This window comes from Haliotis rubra, unplaced genomic scaffold, assembly GCF_003918875.1.
Source record: "Haliotis rubra isolate DU_JTF1 unplaced genomic scaffold, ASM391887v1 Scf148, whole genome shotgun sequence".
In the NCBI taxonomy this organism is placed as follows: domain Eukaryota; kingdom Metazoa; phylum Mollusca; class Gastropoda; order Lepetellida; family Haliotidae; genus Haliotis; species Haliotis rubra.
Genome location: NW_025765425.1, coordinates 986,241 through 1,007,525, shown reverse-complemented (window position 1 = coordinate 1,007,525; position 21,285 = coordinate 986,241). Strand labels below are relative to the sequence as shown.

The following is a 21,285-nucleotide window of genomic DNA, read 5'->3' as shown; positions in this document are numbered from 1 at the left end:
ACTATCTCCCCTTCTTACACCAGACAGCATTAATTGAGAAACTGTCTTACACGTCTTCAGATAACACCATAGCGAACCCATCAGTGTTTGTGGGAATCTACAAACAAGTGCTACAGTTGGTTAATGTGCTTTTGACATGAATTTTACTCTCTTGACAAAACCAAAACCAAATTAGACCATATCAGCATCAACAGTAACAGCTGATTTTCTACTACAACAAATGTATTTTGATCACTGCCACACGTTTCAGGTTGTATTTTGGCTCAGTTTCAAGACTATTTTGACCTGGAAACATAATATATCCTGAACAAAATAAGTTAGGGATCATGGATGAATTGGGGATTTTTTTTCTTGAAGTGAAAACTAAAAAAAACACCATTACATACAAAAATCCCAGAAAATATTAATAAATGTTTTTGTTCAGTTCATGTACAGTCCACATGGATCATATCCTTCACTGGTCTATAATTATGTTATCCCTCCTCAGTTCATTTTTATTTTTCAAAAATAACAAAGGAAAAATAAACATGGATGTTATTTGTACAGCAATATTTCTTAAAACATCAACAAAAGCAAAAGAAAAACAGGAAGTGTTGTTTTTCTATGTTCTTTCCATACCAATTTATATTCATAAATAACTTGTGATAAAATCTATCAAAAACACAAAACCCTCAGAAGCATCTAAAACAAACCTTCTTCAAAGGTCCTTCTTTAAATGAAGCTAATTATGTAGTTTTAAAAGTTCATCAAAGCTATCCGATTTATACAACCACAAACCTTCCTGGAGTGTTAGCTGTTTATCTCAAACATCTTCAATGGCGTCTGACACTGTTTTGAGCATTACATATCAAGGAACAGGAGGTTAGAAGCAAGTTCTTTCACCTTCTTCATTTTTGTATTTCAAAGTTGCTAATACTGCCAACTGAGACGTACTTTACCTCAGTGAGAGAGAATCACCGGGCAGGAAGAGAGACCGTTCATCGCTAAGGAGTTACTTGTCTGCCTTTCATGAAAGGTCTGCGATCTTTTCAATGGATTTCACGATAACAAAGGGTAAAGGAGACAATTCTGGGCTTTAAAAAGTGTCTGGTTCATTCATCAGAGGCTCCAGCGGCCACAGAACCGCTAGAGTTATAGAAAGAAAATGGATTCCTGATCAGATCTACTTGGAATTTCTGAATCAATGGAAACAAATGCGAAACCTGATGAAGTCATGTTCTATCCTCCTCCCAGTCCTCCTGTATAGAGGTATATCAGGACAGACTATACACTATTCCAGAAGATGTTCCAAAAGATCCCTTGACGCTACAAAATAAAACCCCAAGTTTATCTATTTAAGTAGGAAAGTTGGAGATAGAGGCCAAGACCAACAACAGCTCGAGTTTTGTATCCAGGTCTTTCCATATCTCCATTTGATCAAGCCAAGCTACAGATGGATATGTTTTCGAAGTGAGGATTTCGCATGGCACACCCGTATCACAGGCCTGAGTTTAATAAAGAATCTCTGTTGACCCTTGATACCTTTTGTTTGTTGATGTGATCGTAGGCACCCTACCACACACGCACTGTCATCAAACTAACTGTGCGGACTGTCGATATTGGCAGAGCCATCCCAAATTTATGTCCAGTCATGTTCCGGTTGCCAATGTTTTTAACCTCTAAGCAATAAAGACAGTTAATTTGTTTGAACAGACTCTAGATTCCTCTTCACCAGGCAGGTGAATCGCAGTAACATGGGAAGATAAGCATTTATTTCCCAGTTTCCATGCTCGGTCATGATGTGACCTGAATTAGCCATGGTGATGATGCTAATGGATGTTATTTATATTGGTTTGCTGTATAATCTCATGCTGGCTCACCATCGCGGGCTGGGTGTTGATACAATTAGTTCTAATTAAACATAGTGGTGAATTAATTTAGTAATTACACTAGAATTTCGTTCTTAGATCTCCTTTGATGCCCACTGTCTGATCTTTTCCATTACAAAGACTTCCCGTACAATCCCTGGATACACAGGAGTTATGTTGAACCATTCAAAGACAGGAAGCTGCACTGCATTTAGCATGGGGATCATGTCACACAGTACCAAGATATTAACACCACTGTCCTTACAGCAACTTTGAAGTCATACAAAACTGTTTGTTGTTTAACCCTGCACTTGGGCAATATTAGGGCTATGTGCGACTATTCTGTAAATAATCGGGCAATATTAGAGCTATGTGCGACTATTCTGTAAATAATCGGGCAATATTACAGCTATGTGTGTCTATTCTGTAAATAATCGGGCAATATTAGAGCTATGAGCGACTATTCTATAAATAATCAAGCTTGCAGCAATGACTGACATTATGAGCATTAATCTGTGGGTGAGTGAGTGAGTTGGGTTTTACACCGCTTTTAACAATAATCCAGCAATATCACGGTGAGGTACACCAGTAATGGGCTTCACACATTGTACCCATGTGGGGAATCAAACCCAGGTCTTCGGCACAATGAACGAACGTTTTAACCACTAGGCTACCCAACCGCCCCTACGCTATTGGGATACAATGAGATGCTTGAGCTACAGCACAAGCCTGAACACCCAATCCTACTAGTTCCTTCAAAGAAGCATGCTTACTGAAGACCATTTCTAACCTGCATCTTCGTTTGGTAAATATACTAGTAAGAACACTTTTTGTTTTAAATATCATATTCAAAACTTGTCACAACATAAAGCATCAACCTTCAAGTCTTAATACCAAAAGATTATTCTTGAGACAAATGTAGGGCTGTTCCAAACAACACCAAATTCATGTTTAACAGATATAACCTTAACAATCCTTTTATTTGAAATCACAATATTAAATGTTCCAGCAGTCATAATTATTTTGTTCAGCTCAGTACCGTGGATAGCAAAGTTCATGTTTCAGAAAATCAAACTGATTCCCTTAATGGAAGGAACAGACCAACAATGTGAAACAATGACTAGAATTCTGCTGTCTGAATGCTTCATAACTACAGGCTGAATCATTATCACTAAATACTGATGAACCCTGTTCCCAGACAATGTCTAGGAAAACTGCCTATTCCTGAATGATGGAATGTCCATGTTGTGTGACACATCACAATGAGGAAGCGTAACCTATCAAATTCAGCATTACTTATGTCCCATGGCATGACATGAAGATCCCGGTGGGATATTTCAGTTATACAATAGTTGCACGATCAGAAGTCCACAGACAATCATGTACAACAATACTAACAATTCCTACACAAGCAGGCCCCCCTCTAGGGCTCCCTAAAACACACAGTCATCTGTCTAATAAGGAAGCACACTCGACCTCATTCGTTAGCTGCCCAATTCTTTCAGTTCGTATACCCTAAGGAGTGTATAAGTCAATATCACTGCCTGTCTTTGCAGCTGTTTGTGGGTGACTCAATCGCTAGGGGGTGGCCCAAATCTAAATATGGCATTTTTAATGTTTTCTTTTTGTCTCGATAGTAACAAGTGCAAAAACATATTTCAGTTCCCCCAAACAGCTGTTTTCGACATGAATTTCTTTCTAGCATTTTTATCACTTTGTTATCTCTAGTCATTAATAAATATCAAGTGATAGTTTTAATTTCTTTACCAGTGCACTACTGTAGTATTCTTATGAATATTTATTACATGAAGAAAAAGAAAAATGCATATTATCTCTTTCCCTTAAAAGCTGGCTTCATTATGGTTCTAGCTTCATGGTCGACACCATCAAAAGACAATTAAGTTCCTATCTTGTTTAAGGAGTTAATAAATCGTTCATTGAGAAAATGTTTACACTTTGATGAATGTCAGTGAACAACAAATATTGAATAATGTTCAAACAAAAAGATTTTAAAAGGTCATCAGAACTTGCCAAATGGCGGAGGATGTGGATGAACGCATCGAGTCTCACGGCCTCTATTAAACATCAAAGACTTTCTGCAGACCATTTCACAATGGACGACAGCATGGTCCCCATAACTTCATTCAAGAATTTATTTTGGAAACATGAACATGATTGGTGGGATGAATTCTGCAGGCAACGTAAACACTCCTGCATGTAGTTTACGGCAGAGGGTGGCCTCTGTCTGCTCATCGGTTCATGGATCAGTGGTCCAGCGCTTGGCTCGAGAGCATTTCTCAATTGTCTGCACAGCCGCTTGGAAAGCGTTGTAGATAATTTGCATACTGAGACTGAAAGCCTGTGACAGTATTAATCACTGCGGACCCTACCTTAATAGAATGACAAGTCCTAACGGATGACTCACAATCTGACTGTGGTCGTTGGTAGTGGCAAGATCACCAACGCAGGTATTGACGGCTAAAGGGACACAAAATTGACTTTCGATTTTCAAACAAACCCATTGGTTTCCAGTCATCCAAAAGTATAATGTGATAATCCATAACTGATTATGACTAGAAACTAAATATTACAATAAACGCCTTCATTTGATGATCGAGAAATGTTCACCACAAGAAAAGAATTGTAACACATCTCACGAATACTAACAGGAATTTGTCATTTGCTATCTGCCTTTCCAAATATTGATCTTATTAACAAACCTGTACTACATACAAGCTGAATTTTCATAGTCACCACAACTGCTGGATTAGATGCATAATTTACGAACACTATTAACACCTGCTAATTATGTCTCCCTGAACTGTCACTCCATTTGTTTCTAAATGAATAAGGTGCAAGGGTAGATCAGCCACAACACTCACGATTCCTGCATGTTTCAAAAGTGTTAGACTGCTTCACCAGAAGTGTGTTTAATAATGCATATATCTGTGTCATTCAATTAACAAAATCAATATTTGTTAAATTATTGAATAAAATGAACCTGATATAAAAACAGCACAGCATGTGGGGCATATTGAATAACGGAAATGATTTCTGCCACCACAAAGGAAATGTGTAGTAAGCGATATTCATTTGTCTCTGCCAAATAAAGGGACACAAATTCAGAAATGCATTGAAGCATGTCCATGTTAGACTGCTCTGAAAGTATGTTTCAGATGAATGATTCCAAATTATTGATAACAGTTTTGAATACAGCATCTTGCTTGCTTTAGCATAAGCACAAAAATCTTACTGTATATATGTGTTATTTTGTTTTATTTCAAAACCCTAAAGTATCAAAATAGATTTTAAATATTCTGACACAAACTTCATACAACTTAATTCAAAATCTGGAACAATAACAACCACAATATACAATACAAAAAATTTACATTAAACCCCCCCCATTAATTTCAAAAGTTCAGCTTTGATGAAAGACTAAAAACAATGAGTGTTTTCAATTGATTTGAAACTAAATTACAATTGTGAGTGATTTATCACAAGCCCTTTCAGGGTCCAATCTGCCTGCTTTCTCACCCATTTCTCTTCCTACCATACTGTGACATCTTGTTCCTCGCTGTCATTGCATAGGCTTGGTGTCATTGACAGGGCCTCGTCTTTGCATAATAAGACTTTGCCCTGAGGCTATCATCAGACCCCACAATTATTGATTTGGACGTTTTGTCTAAATCTCCTGTCTTAGAGCCATTAACTGCTAAAATTTTGTTTCAGCCTCCTTGTAAGACCTCCAGCTTTCAGCTGCCACATGGACCTTTTGGACTGCTTCATTAACCATCAGAATAGCAGATTTCAGAAAATACATTTCCAGAAATACCTTCTTTGGATTTTATGAGAACAAAATCATACGTTATTTTGTAGACAAATACAGATTTCTATCCCTTCGAAGGAAACCCCACACTTATTTGATAAGGGGCATTTGTTTAGTTAGAGGAATAATTAAATGTCGTGACCTTTGGTCCTGTAATTTGTTTCATGAAATGTACAAGATTTCCCCTAAAACTGATGATGACATTTAGAAAATCATTTAGCTCGAAGCTATCACAGATCATGAATTTATATTTGAAATAATAATTCCTATTATTGTGGTCATATACTGAATTATGTATGAGGTGGTATTGAAATAGAAAAGAGAATATTTTCCTTCTGCATGATTTTCGTGTGAATTTGGATAATGTCAAGTTGCGGAGATTACTGTCATTACTAGATCTACCAGGATTACTAGATATATGTAAAGCGAGCTCGGTATATGGGACAAGATACAGAGGAAGTAGCCAATCAAAATGTGTCACCAAAAATGAGGCACTTCCTCGGGAATTATCCGCAATTTGTCCGATCATTATCAAGTAGGGAAAGAGGCATCACTTTTTTGAGTGGCAGCTTGTCATCGTTGTGGGGGGGTCGTAACTCCCCACATTTTCTTCATCGGCAAGTCCCACCTCAAATCTCCCAGCAGAGAATCTGTGAGGATTTTATTTTGTAATACTGCACCAGGGACAGACTTCACACATGTGGAGATCTATAACCAGCGTCTTTGGTGTGGAGCGTGTACGAGCAGACGCCTTTTCCCACAAGCTCTATGAAGCAGTACAGAGTCAATAAATAAAGTGACCAAACAGTTTGATACTTGAGTTGGCTGGAACATCCAAATTTGTCACCAACCATCTTGTGTGGAATGATACGAGAACATCGCCCATTTCATCGTGGGGAGTCAAGGAGCAACATCGCCAACAAAGACCACTCTGTTTAGTGTTATGGTACAAATTCGAGCTGATGGTTTTCAGAAATGCCTCATTATGACAATTACAGTACATTAAAGTGATCTAAAATAATTGGCGCCAAGTTGGGTCATATTACACTAAAAGACTGTTAATTATTGGGTTTTTTATTCCCCCTGACAAGCCCTCAAGGTAGTGCCATCCTGAAACGCAACAGAGTATGTTCTTACCAGCTCAGGGCGAAGTGATCACCGATTTATAAGGAAACTGTCCATTTACCAATTATTCCCCTGAATGATGGATAGTTGTTAACCGTCCAAAGCAGGAAATATTTTCGCACATCATCATGTTAACTATTGAGTCATGCTTGGAGGATACAAGTCTGTAATTTCATTATAATTATTTCTGTTCTGTACTAAAGTGCATAAATTACTCTCAGTAATAGGCCAATATTGATGTTTAATGCTCGCATTCATTAGAACTTTTGGTACTGTAAATTGTCATAAAGGTTTTATCATTCGGAGCAGGATTTACATTAGCATAAAACCCTCCTTAAAATAATAAAGAAAGTTTATTGTTTGAAACATCCACTCTGGACAAAGCACAACATGAAAATACTATTTTGGTAAATATAAAACATATGATATATAAAGAACATTATGGCCTCTTGACATACAAAACAAAATAATAAAAATACTAATAAAATGAATATAAAGGTAAAATACAAATATAGGTGCTATTACACTAAAAGAAAAATTTGCATAGTTTCCGAGTAAAACAATAAGTGTGTATATTCTAGGAATAAGTGTACTGACATGCACACAACATGGCTCCTGAGGTTGTTGAAGGGGAAATTGTGTCATGTTGGTATTGTCCTTATTATATTTGTGTTTGATCAAGTTTGATATCATATTTCAATTGTGCCAACATATTCTGGGATGGTCTGTCTGTCATTTGTCATGACCTGCGACCACAAAATGGAGTTGGATGGCCCCATTTGTCTTCAGTATCCAGGACTGTCCCACACTGGGAGGTGGGCAGCAGCGGCCTCTAAACCCCTGCAAGCGACTCAACATGGTTGGAGATAGTTTTGTGGGAAACCTGATCATGATGACTGGATGTGTCAAGAATCAATCTTAAGTTAAAGCATGAAGCTAGCGACAGGGTGATGTAGGGAGCTGATGGAGGGAGGGTGATGGTAGTGAGGTTTTGGTCGTTGATGCAGGTTCGTGAGGAGTTGGGAGGGGTAGGAGCGGATGACGTCGCACTGTGAGGAGTTGGGAGGGGTAGGAACGGCTGATGTCGCACTGTGAGGAGTTGGGAGGGAGGGAGAAGCTACTTCCGCAGGATGGAAACCTGGGGAGAAGGAGAAGACATGACAGGAAATTCAATAATGGACGACTTCCAAAAGCGGGAGGAACTCCTGTGAAAAATGATGATGGCAAGAAAAGTGAGTGCATAAATCCCTCATTGATCACTCCAAGATGGCTGACAATGGAAACTGGATTTCCAGGCTGCCATGTCAGCGATAATACGCAATGTCACGACTTACAGATAGACACGGATAGGTATTTGACAGAACAGATGAGCAGATAACAGCATCACCGCTTGGTTCTTTGATAATACGCCTCTCCAGTTTCCATGATTAGATGGCACAGGTGTTGAAGGTATCCAATGTAGCGCTTCATGAAGTGTATGTCTCCCCGTTTAGCAAGTATCATCAATAATAATTAACAAACAAACCAACAGGACGAAGCAGTCACCGAGTGGATTTCTCCCTTCAGCTGCCAAATTACAGCTATCCAATGAGTCTGCATATTCCTAATTATATTCATCAATATGAATAACATATATTTCTGTTTAAACTCTAAATTTCGCATACAATTAGAGGATTTAAAGTATTCTAAAGTACCAGACCCTAAGTGCTATGATTCACTGAAACACAATGGCATTGATCCAAATTTTAATCCATTTTGAAAATTTGCATGTGAATAATAACTCACAGTATTAATCCTTTTAACTGCACACCTGTCATTGTTTGAGCAAAAACTGTTTCATAAAATTTAACCCTCTGGAATAATTATTCAAAAAGAGTCTGATCAAAAACAGCTAGGAATGATTTATCACGGAATATCTCAAAACACCGTTTATCCTAGACCAGTCTTTTCACGCTACACAGAGTGCTATCCGGCTTACAGACAACAAAGGAACACAGTTAATCAGTTAGACCCAGAATCTCTTTGTTAAAGACGCGACTGGAGTGATCATTAGAATCGGGCAAGAATTTCGTCCTTCCTAATCGACAAAGAAAAACAGGGCATAGTGTATGGTGAAACCAAGGCGATAGGGGATCCCCTCGAAACTGTTTTAACAGGTATTGTAGTGCGAGCTGATTCTCACACATGGGGAGTTCTTTTGATCAGTTGCTAGGAGAATATCGCCATAAAAGTGATCCATTTTGTTATTTTATACACAATTTCAGTTCCTTTCAACCGTGGACAATGTTTTATTTCATTCCAGGCAAGTGAAAATATGATCGCTTCCACAACAAAGACCGCGAATGGTTAGTCAACAATGACTGGATCATTTGACCACTTCGTAAGCCTCAATAACCGAGAAGTGTTTTGTAAAATTGGGGGGATTTAAGGAGAATTGAGTCTAAGCCAGAACAGGCCCCTACTTCATGTTCATGAGAATCGTATCAATACCGTTCGACAAATTCGCTATTGTGTCATCATGATAAATATTCAGTAGCACCAAATGTTTAAGAACCTAGTAAAGTGGCATAATGTGTGTGTATTTACAGCAAAATATGGTAATGTTATCTTCTTGTATATTTTTACATATAAAAATCAATTGTATGAATCATGGAAAATGTTGAAAAAATGTCCAAGTCAAGTAAGTAGATTTAACCCTAAGTATCCAATCTATCCTCCAAATTGCACACAACAGCATATTATGAAAACACAGACATACAATGTATCACTGTTCTAGCCTCGCACTATTTATTATCGATTATGCTGTCAAATATTATGTCGGAAGACAAATGGTCCTCGGACCATAATGCTTCAGCAACATGCAACACCATGCTACAAGCAACATCGTCTACAATAAACTGTTTCTCAAATTATGGTGGTCTTCTCAAGGGGGAGATAGATAAGTTATCTCTAAATATGGCAGCTGGCATTCTGACCATGGGCTATCTGACTACCTCTGCTACCTAAATCCTGCCCCAATGGTGGTGCTTATTCCCAGACCACCCCATAGAGCAGTAGGTGGCCAGTTTATCTCAGATTGCTCCAACAAGTGCCATCACTAATTTTACATCCTTCTTGACATAACATATATCAGATGTTGACTTTGGCATAATAAGTTAATGAACAGGACATCTTCTCAGTGGGTAACCTGACGTGGGTACATAATTACCCATCATACTTATAAACTGAGTGTGGAACCCAACTTCCTCCACCCCCAGGAGATCTGAACCAGATTCCTGAACTCCCTGGGGAGAATCCACATAGGGAGCATTCAAATCAAAAGAAAGTGTATTCACTTCCATGTACACTCACAGCTTGAATGAATTAATTAGAAGAATTTCCTGAACTAATCACAGCCAGATATTTCAAACACAATTTTTAGTTGCAACAAAATAACTATGCCTCAGTTCAAATATGTATTGAAATGATTGGGGAAATGCATAATCATGAAATAAGAAGGTATATTAAGAATAAATATAGAAACAATTACAGAAATGCATTATTATGAAATAAGAAGGTATATTACGAAAAAATATAGAAACAATTTGCATTATCAGAAATGCATAATCATGAAATAAGAAGGTATATTAAGAATAAATATAGAAACAATTACAGAAATGCATTATTATGAAATAAGAAGGTATATTACGAATAAAAATAGAAACGTTTACAGAAATGCATTATGATGAAATAAGAAGGTATATTAAGAATAAAAATAGAAACGTTTACAGAAATGCATTATCATGAAATAAGAAGGTATATTAAGAATAAAAATAGAAACGTTTACAGAAATGCATTATCATGAAATAAGAAGGTATATTAATAATAAAAATAGAAACGTTAACAGAAACGTGTAATCATGAAATAAGAAGGTATATTAAATAGCTTGTTTCACATACTGTCAGCTAAGATGGTGACTGATAAATTGTTATCAAATATTACATCTGAATCAATCAACAGTATCCTATCTGTGGAGTATCAGCTTCCTATCTCTCCCTTCCCTCATTACACCAAATCATATCTAAACTATCACCAGAATGGAATTCCTGCTGTGAAACAGTGAAGCTCTGTCCAACTTTGGTCCTGATTAAACAGCTTTACAAAGAGACGGGATTCAAATTTTCTTCTTGAACAAAAGACTACATTTACTGTTTCTAAAGCTAGCAATGTCCTTCCCATTAAACATTTTGTTGGTCTACAGGGGGGTCTGGTCGAGTGGAAGAGGAGCTATCAAGAGACAAATGCCATAATAAAAGATGCATGTCTTCTGACAGATTAAACATTATTGGGGAAAAGGAATTTGCCATCTGGCTCATATGAACTGCCTGCTAAATTAAGCATTGCTATTCATTGCTATTCACTTACTTACTTATCAATCTTTTCCACCCAACCAAATCAGTCAGTAACCATTTCTATATTGCACCCAAATTGTAAACTCAAGTGCAAAACGTTCTGATTTTATTCCATTGAATAATGCGAACTACAGGATAAAAATATTGGGAGGATGTAGTTCTGAAAATAATGATACAATTTATTGTTCTGCTGATAGATTAATTCAAAAGGCAGCCATGCACGCTTAGGTGCAGTAATATTTTCCACCTAATCAATGCGCTGTGATTAATTTGGCCACAACATGCAATGGGCGAGTTGCACTGTCTCCTGCACTGAAGCATTCACTTGAAACCATCAGCCTGGACGAAATGGAAGCAGTAATTCACACACAGTATGGCAGGGCAGAAAGTAATATTCCCTTATACGGCCTTGATAGCTGAGTTCTCATCAGCACTGTATTTAACCCACAAACTTACATCAAAGAAGCCCCCTTGATTGATAATAAGGTGTACGTTACGGGAGAACATGACGGAAGAGGCCCGAGCTTTGGATCTGCCACCATCTCATTTTTTACAAACTATCTCACCATGGGAATACTCCTTTAGTGATTACAGAAGATTCAAACTCAATTTAACTCTGCGAAATATGTCTTTCTGAAGCATAAAGGAAATCAGATTATTTCTTGAATACAATACAGACAGATAGTCTCATGGTTTTTGCTTTATAGATGAACTATTAAAGAATATACATGCAACACCTCATAAGGTATATTCCCACTGCAGGTCGGGAGAGTATCTACACATGCTGTCTGAGAGGACAAGTCAATGCGGGCCTACAAGCTGGGGACTGTAGCTGGCAAGGCAATTCAGGCCTGCAGGCAGACTCCTCCGATGGCCAGACTCCTCCGATGGCTGCCAACAGATCTGGTTTGTGTGCTGAAGCTGCCATGACAGTCAATATATTGGAATTCTGAAGAACAGGAAGCCTGTCGCGGTGCAATATTTTCAACCTCAATAAAGACAGTCGACCATGTTAAGAATTAATGAATTCTTGCTTCAATATGCCACATACAGAGAGAAATCAATGATGGCCGACCTTTGCCTGGTTTGATACTATCAACGAAATATAAAATATCGAAAATATTTCTTGTTTTACCTCTCAGGCAAACCTCAGTATTGATCTGCATAGCAGCAAACCAAGTTCGAAATGATCAACTATGTATTTAGTTTCTGTTTAATAATTAAAATCTGTTGATGAAATTCCCTAGCAATTTCCTGAGGCTGTACTTCTGCTGAACTATCTCGATTCTGCAAAAATGTTAGATGATAATTTGAACCGGTGGGTGTCAGCGTAGAGATCAGAGTTTCAAGTGAACAATTAACAAGACATCTCAGATTGCATGGTATTTTTCGCAGAGAAAATATCAAAATTATGAAAATGGTTTACTTTGAACTGATCGTAGTACACAGTTGCATGGGAAGAATCGATAGCCAATGAAATTTAATCTTTACAAGGTGGAAGAGGGGTCAGTAATGAAGCCAAACAGATACGCTCCAGACTTTCATAAATGAATTTTACAGGAACGTGTGATGTATACGATTGGGGATCAATACCAGCATGCCTTGCGGTGTGGCGGTATCTGCTGACAATCCTATAGATCAGAAAATGCCTATTGACGATTGGATGGGGCAGGTTTTCACCTTTCTTCTTACTCCGGCAGATGCCGATCAAAAACAGGTGATTATGGGAATGAAATTTGCATGATGGGTTATTGAACGTCCAGCACCTTCTGAGGCTGTCCAGCTTTGAAGTGTGAGGCGGTTGTCCTGTTTACAAGCATAGCAATGCGCCATATGTCAAATACAAAAGCATGCTTCTACAGCCTCTATCCACAGTAAGCCTACATTCTCTCCAGGACTCTGCCCCCCAGAGATGTCCTAACCTTGGTACACTGTTATCAAAAACTGTTGCAGACTTACTACTATGTGAGTAAAACGGATGACTCTTAACACCTTTTCATCTTCACGTACTTTATGTACCATTGGCAAAGCTTTTATCAACCCAGTGCCGCGGGCATAAGAATGATTTGGGAAGCTTTTAAGATCAAAGACATTAGGAGTTTTTTTAACTGTTTATTTGTTAGCATGAGTAGGAATTGTTGTTCAAAGGCTCATTGTGAGAAGATCTGTGCTGTTTGAACACCATTGCTGAAGGGAACTGTCCATTCGGTTTATGAATGAAATGTACGAGAGTCTGCATTGTCTGATGCTCTGCAGCTGTTACGTGTATCAAGTGGTAATATCTTATTGACTGTCCAACAAATACTAAACAAGGGCCGATTAGGTTGGAAATGTTACGACCCACCCTCCATATACTCAGCATCGTCATGTGTTATTTATTAGGCTTTGGATATATGCATAATTTAGGGTTATCAAAATGAGCCAGACCATTCCTTTGAATAATCGTATACAAAAATGTCAGCTATCCAATTTCAGACTCCATTTCACTTACAAATTTTAGCTTCAAATTAAAATTGATCTCAAAATTAATCTGATAATGCCATTTTTTTTAAAAACTAAAGATAATAAAGGATGAAATGAAATTTAGAAATGGTAACAGTACCACTGACTTGGGCACATGGCATGTGTGTTCGCTAATATTGAGTTTCCTGATTAGAACAGGGACCAAAATGAGATTTCATGCATACCAAACTTTTAGAAAATTAAAGTCTGCAGGGGGTGAAATATTCTACAGGAGCTGGAATTTAAATCATGCACACACTGTTTAACTAAGGAGCAAAATTCCCTCACACTCTCCGGAGGGAGTGCAGTATCATCCAATTGTTTATGCCTAAATTGTCAAGTGATGCAATTTGTGGCAAACTTGATTAGCACAGCAAATAGCATTGCCACTCGACTACCCCTCCTAATTGCAATCCCCAATCATAGAGGACACAGTGCTAGTCTACCTCCTCACCAGATCTAAAATCCAGATTTCACACTTACGATGGGGGAGCATTACCATTGCCACTTTTCTAGTAAGAAGAACATGCCGTCTCATAAGATTTTTTTTTTAAATGAACAATGTCTGTAAAAAACTGACAAAAGGTACTAAATCTTTGAATACGAGAGTACCGCATGCCAAATGTTACATTTTTCTTTTTTTTCCAGATTAGTTTTCTCTCTGGATGAATTTTTCCTATTTGCTATGCTAATAAAAAGTTCCCTTCCTTCACAGATAAGCTAATCTTCTTCTACCTGGTCCGCAGATCAAGGAAAGTGTCGAGTTTTTATACAACTACATATTCTGGAAGGGAGGAAAACAGGACACCTATGAAAGTACTCGAGCAGAGGACGTAAACATGTCAGTAAATAAGACAATATGAACTCATATGATTCTCAGGAAATGCACTTCAGATCCTTTAAGAATATCTTTAAATAATGGGCATTTCTGACATTGGAACATTTTGAAATTAAGTTTGTCACAGCGCTGTGTGCATTGAAGAGTTTTTTTTGAGACTTGTGTGAGCTCCACGATAATTGCCACCTTTGAATAATATCTCGGCACTTCCCATGAGGCATCAGTATTATTTCGGTTTCAGCATATTCCTTTCTGCCTGTAGTTTACATCAATTGTGGTACGGTTAATTAAACATATTTTACATCCTACCTCAATTGTCCTTTGTGGCTAACTACATGATGGCGTTTTCATGTTCACAGAAGTGACAGTTAGAAACATTAAATTGCAACCACTTCTAAATAATATTACACCACACATGCTCTCAAACATTGACATGAAGACATACATTTCAGTTTAGAAACACCTTTGTCACCGAACTCACTGGGACTCCATCTTTATAGATGGAGCTGTTTGTTTCTATACAAATTATATATTTGTAATGAGTTTCACCATTGTAATGAAGGTATTTGTGTGTACTGAATATGTTTCACGTCTGCCTTGAAATTCTGAAGAAGCTGTGAAAAATGTCCATTTCCTTAAATAATCCCACACAAACACAATAGATGCTGGAATGAGCTGTTAGTACAGAGGACGTCCTCCAACTAAGCTCAGCAGTAGACAACACTAATACGCATTGTAATAAAACTTCTTGAGGTTTGCAGAAGTGAAGATAGTTGAGATGAAAGACATCAAATAGAGGATTATATTACCCATAAGGTCAGAAATATCCAAGTGCATAAAACCTGCATGTGCCTTTTTGCAAATATCATTCCATGTGCATTTCATTGTTAATGTCAACTGGTATTGTTGGAGCCTACTGTGACGTGGGGAAGAATGACGTCGCACCAGAAGAATATTATTGCTGAAGATTGTTGTCATCCTAGTATTGTTTCTAACGTGGTTGTAATCAGAGCATTTTTATAGGGGTCTCAGAAGGATAAAGAAATAATGACATTTTTTTCTGATTTTACAAAAGTCATGTTAGAATCCATGTATTGCCCTTGCTCTGAGAAATACACATTATATGTTGTATGGTAATCTCTATGTTTGTACCTCCAATCTAAAGAATATCTGGAACAGTCAGGTGGGGGAGCTGGGATGACAGACGTTGTCAAATAAAGGATTATCTCAACAACTGGAGAGAGTTGAAAACAAATTTCCATGTGGATGATATTAGTTGGACGTACAGCAGAGAGTTCAGTGAAAGTAAAAACAAATAATTGGATCAGGACCAAGCTCAGTCTGATAAAAGTGGCGAGAATTCCTCCGAGGATTACTATGAGAAGTCTGAACATCTGTCATACACTGGCATATTGTATAGCATGGAGCCCGTCAGCTTAGTCACATGGCCTGTTCTACACAGTGCACATCCACTCTCCCAGCTTCATAAATATTCAAGCCAACTCAATACCTCACTGTTATGTGTCAACCGTGTTTCAGCAAATTTTGGTTAGCTTCAAACTTGCAAATCGGAGTGGATTATTTAATATCAATACCAAGGCTTGGCTTGGAAGAATTACATTTCTCTTTTTCAGCTTCTACAGATTTTGGCATGACAGAAGGGAAAAAACATGGTTGGAGAACATTTTCTTCTGATAGATTCCTGTGATATGTGGACTGAGAAATATGGAGTTATGGTGTCAGTATTGCTGGGGAAGTAGGAAGCCATGAGCACTGTCTAAACCAACAAACATTTCCTTCAGTCTACATCAGAAGGCTTTACTGCAACTTGACAAGATTAATACCATAATTCTAAAAACTTGTATGGTGGAGTCTCTGTGTCTCTGAAGGCACACCCTGCTATCATCCCTTATAGAAATTCAGCTACAACACTCAAATGTGTCTTTTTTAATCTCCAAATGACAATACATTCTGTATTTGCCTGATCGGTTCATCATTCATCACAAATATTGTAATTCCTCCACACTAGAACATTAATCAATACCAATTTTATCCAACGTTTTTAAGCTCAAAATTAAAGCAAAATTTAATTGACTATCAACACAATACAGTTCATCAAAATATGTCGATGATAAATGCATTATACCAAAACAATTGTAAAAAATTAATTTTAATTAAAAATTGCCATATTTTTTGTAAAATATCCATTTCAAATACAGTTACATAAAGCAATATTTGAACCATATTTCCGCATATTTATTCATCAAATTATATTTCCACTACAATAGGGAGGGAGGGAGGATGTGAAACAAAGACAACACAACCTTGCCGATAAATGTGAATAACCCGCTATATCACCCTACCAACAAATGAGGTGTGTTGTGTATGCATATCATAACACGCTATGTGACAGTGTAAATATATACAACGGGGAGGTTAAAAAGATTCAGAAATGAATTGAAAGCACAACAAGAATACTCAACCTTGGTAGCAGAAAATACTATAGGGATCGACATGTGCAGGTCTGCTGTGCCTCACTCGGGCAAATACCCAGGGGGAATTGAAAAGACGAGAATAATGTGTGCTTCAGAATAGAGATACTACGGCTTCAGGGTGGACCAAAAAATGCATACACCTTGTCATGCATTCACCCTTAATTCAAAATCATTCAATAAGAATATTTGTTCTTGGTAGACGTTTTTTCCCCAATTGAAGTAACTTGTAATTCAAGGTAGACATGCGAGTTGAGGATGTGACACCTCCATTGTGTATTTCTTGTACCATGGCATGTCAGTATTATTCATGCTTCTACTTACGTACCGAATTAACATACATGAGTACCCCCCAATCTCATTAATTATTCAGTCATTAAAAACAAGTGATATGCGACACCTGAGTCTAACAGAACAGCTTATACAGTTAGACCGAGTTCAAAATACAAATTGATGATAAATAAATACTTTATTAACTATTTTAATATATAATTAAAAGTGTTTGCATGATGACCTAATTTGACTGATGACATAGTTTGTTTCTGTTTTTTGTTGCTATCAATATGGGTTAATCTATGCTGTTTTTTTCCTATATGAAATTTGCATAAGCTTTCAACAAATCAATATTTAATTATGAATATTTTATCATTTCGAATATTTCAACTCAGTGAAGCAATAGAAGCTTATTTTCATAAGATATAAATGAATAATTTGTAGACAGAAAAAAAAAGAAATAATTTTGCAAACGAGAAGATGTGCATCCATAACATTTACCAAAAACATGTCATTTCTAGATAATTATACTTATCCCATGATGAAAATGTATGTATCCTTTGAAGCAATATTAATCCTTTGTAACGACATATTCACATAATAATCCATTTAGCGGTAAAATCCATGGGTGACACATGCTTGGAACGGCTGTCTCCTGTCGATATGAGACGCACAGACACAATACAACAAAGAATGGATAATCCTTGGTCAAATCCATCTGAATATTGACAGGAATCAAAGAAACAGCTGAAAAAAAGGCACAAGACACAAGCCAAAGACTGGCCAACACTGCTTGAAAGACTGAAACCATGGCTGTGGTCGGAGTACTCACCTGCGACAAAAACATCCCCGAAGCTTCCAGTGAACACAACCCATAGTAATAGTAGCATCCGTAAGGATAGTGGACATGTTCCAGCCTTTCTTCTAGCCATGTCTGTCCAGGTGTAATCCATGTTGTGGTCAGTCTAGTACACTACACAATCCACACTTTGTCACACCTCATGTGGAGGGTGTCCCCTTCTGTAGACACAATCTAAGACCAAATGCAGGACGGCCGTGTCTCCGTTAACTGTCGATCCATGCGGCAGCAGACAAGCATGCTTCTGTCAGCCTCTCTCCCTGCTTGGAGCACTGTGGAATAGCCAACAATCTCTTTCAATATAAGGTTCATTATGGAGTTGGGCAGGCTCATTATGTGGTGGGGAGGGCAGGTGGGAAATGTGGCTAGGCTGATGTAGGAGATGGGTTGTTCTAAGTGGAAACCCCTGTGAGGCTGCTGCCCTGTGTTTAACATTACAGTGCTGAAGGCTACCCCCTGTTTTCTCCCATTCATAAGTGCTTTCACACATAGCAGGACCATGAGGGTAGTCCAGTCCTCAGGCTGGCACATGTGTGCTATAGTCATTACAAGGCCTTTCTACACCTACTCTTCATTAAAATTTATAATGAAGTTGAGATTATGTTGTAGATCTTGACATTCATTTTGTAACTACTGATGCTAGAGTTTATTTCAACAGCATGAAAATTTGGAGAACACACATTTTCTATGTCATCTTCAGCCTTCGTTATTCTATCAACTCTATTTTCACCATATGAAAAGACTAAACATAATTCAAATATACACTACTTAAAGAAGTCCAGGACCTGATTCTATCATATTACTACACTTAACCTTCATACAAAGAGAAATTATATAGTACTGACTGACTGACTGAGTTTGGTTTTACGCTGCTTTTAGCAATATTCCAGCAACATCACGGCTGGGGAACACCAGAAATGGGCTTCACACATTGTACCCTTGTGGGGATTCAACCCGGTCTTCGGCGTGACGAGCCAACGCTTTAACCACTAGGCTACCCCACCACCCCAATTATATAGTAATGTTAAAAAGTCCAGTTTTCTTGAACTTTTTTGGGTAGCATCTGTTTCTTTTCAACAATAAAAGCAATCTGGGGTATTCTGAAGAGCCGATTCATTTTTTAACAATAGATATAGCAGTATGTAACTTATGAGATATAAATTATATATTACACATTATAATTTTTCATATAGATGTGAAAAATTATAATGTGTAATATATCTTTACAATATTTCAAAATAAAATAGATTTGCTGATGTTGAGAGACAGAGTATTTTATGATGTTATTAACATAACCCAACAGTTTACAGGAATAGTTAATCTTTCACCCCCATGTCATTCAAATCACCATGGTGACATTTAAACAGTGAACAATCCCTCATGTACAGCGGAGTTTTTACAAAGAAGCATTTGATGTGTCAGCCTGCCAGGAATGGTCTTGATGTCTAGAAATTAATCATTTTGAACTTCCCTTATTTTTTGGTGAAACTAAATTGAACAATTACAATCACAGATTGAATTGAAGCAATGAGGGATTCTTACACAACACAGAGGATGTGACTTTATTGTGAATAGCTGTGAGGAAAACTAACCAAAAAAGTCTTTTAAGTGTTAATGACATATGTACCGGTATATCATACAGGTGAAAATGTGAAATATTCAATATGATTTACAAAAATGAAAATCTGAGAATATTAATGGTGACCTGACATGTCCAGAATATGCATTGTTGTGTTTTTTTGCTATTCAGTTTTAAAAAATCCATGAGAAAAATCTTGCATGTTAATTCCACTGTTAGTTTTTCAGGTCCACAAATTCACTTCTATACTTAACCATGAAAGTTAGGGATCATGATAAGTTTTATTGATATTATTTTAGGTGGTTTGTTTTAATGTGTACAGTATATAAAAATGTTTATGATTCTGAACTTTTTTGTTCAGCATCGATTTTTCAAAACTTTTTTTCATTTTCGTCTTTTATTTGTTTTCGCTTTTCTTTGAAACCCTCCCATAACAGATTGTCCTTGTATTGGGCGACCCTTTTCCTTCCCCTGTCCTAGCCACCATTCCCATGATCAGTGCCTGACTACACACATAGAAACAGTTACTATGTAACATTGGACATCTTCTCAAAGGATAATTTGAAACAAATTGTACATGTCACAAATAGTTATAACAAGTTATATGGTGTTAAACTTTGGGAATTTCTGGTTTGAAGTCCCCTGTAACACATGTTGGTAATACAATGTCGAAATGGATCAGGTGTTCAGCCTGGATGACTTGGTTGACAGTGTGTCATTATATCCCTGTGATCGTTGCTTACAATATTGATCACTGTCTCTCCAAGACCTGATCATTGTTGTTCAGTAGCTGGACAATTGAGCAGTGTTAAACATCTAACATACAGCCTGGATACCGACATAGTGTTAATCAATACAATACTTACACTGTATTAGATTAGTCTGTCTGTATCTGTGTCGTGAGCCATGAGGGTTATACTACTCAAAATAAATAGGGGTCACCCAAATCTTTCATATTCTATGTCATGTACAGATTAAATAGTTATAGGAAATCATTGGTGATCCTTATACTATTTTGAGTAGTGTACACAGGTCTAATGCAGCCACTCACAAAAGAAACAAAATTGACCAGTTTAACTACATCCTAGAAAGGCTTAGAGTTACACCAGATTTCTTCACTTAAAAAAAGTTATACAGACCAGTAGGTTTCCTTCACCTGTAAATTCAGCTATGCAGGTATGTTCAAGGTACACCTATCAAAGTAGGTGTACACAGAGCTGAGAGGTGAGTACAAAGGCTATAGAGAGCGTTTCCCTCCCATTTCACACATACCTAACTTCTAACCCTCTGGTAGTGACTCCAGGCTTAGTTCCCTTCACACCTCGATGCCTTGTGTCAACATTGCTTGTAATGACCATATCTTCAATAGGCTCACTACTGCTCTAAACACTTCCATACTTACAAAGGTTTTTGAGAAATCAAGTGTGAAAAATAATGTATGGTTAATCAAATCGGCACACAGCTTGATCATGGGCCCATGAAGCCTCGGGCTGTTGGAAGTATGTAGTTAATCTACTACAAACCACACACACTGACTTTACATAAACTTT

The 21,285-nt window shown here is 37.4% G+C and overlaps 2 protein-coding genes across 2 annotated transcripts in view; one reads left to right on the top strand and one right to left on the bottom strand.

The window, feature by feature from the left end:
* The window catches only part of LOC124269823 (discoidin domain-containing receptor 2-like), a 238,426-nt gene that overhangs the window by 141,661 nt on the left and 75,480 nt on the right, over nucleotides 1-21,285 (bottom strand). Inside the window, exon 2 of the mRNA XM_046704856.1 lies at nucleotides 18,130-18,428. Within this exon, the coding sequence (XP_046560812.1) occupies nucleotides 18,130-18,250 (121 nt within the window). The 5' untranslated portion in view covers nucleotides 18,251-18,428. The remainder of the gene's footprint in view (nucleotides 1-18,129; nucleotides 18,429-21,285) is intronic.
* LOC124269836 lies at nucleotides 7,807-12,687 on the top strand. Its single transcript, XM_046704873.1, has 2 exons — nucleotides 7,807-8,033; nucleotides 11,955-12,687. Exons 1-2 carry the CDS (start codon nucleotides 7,883-7,885, stop codon nucleotides 12,143-12,145), a joined length of 342 nt encoding a protein of 113 aa, XP_046560829.1. The 5' UTR covers nucleotides 7,807-7,882; the 3' UTR covers nucleotides 12,146-12,687.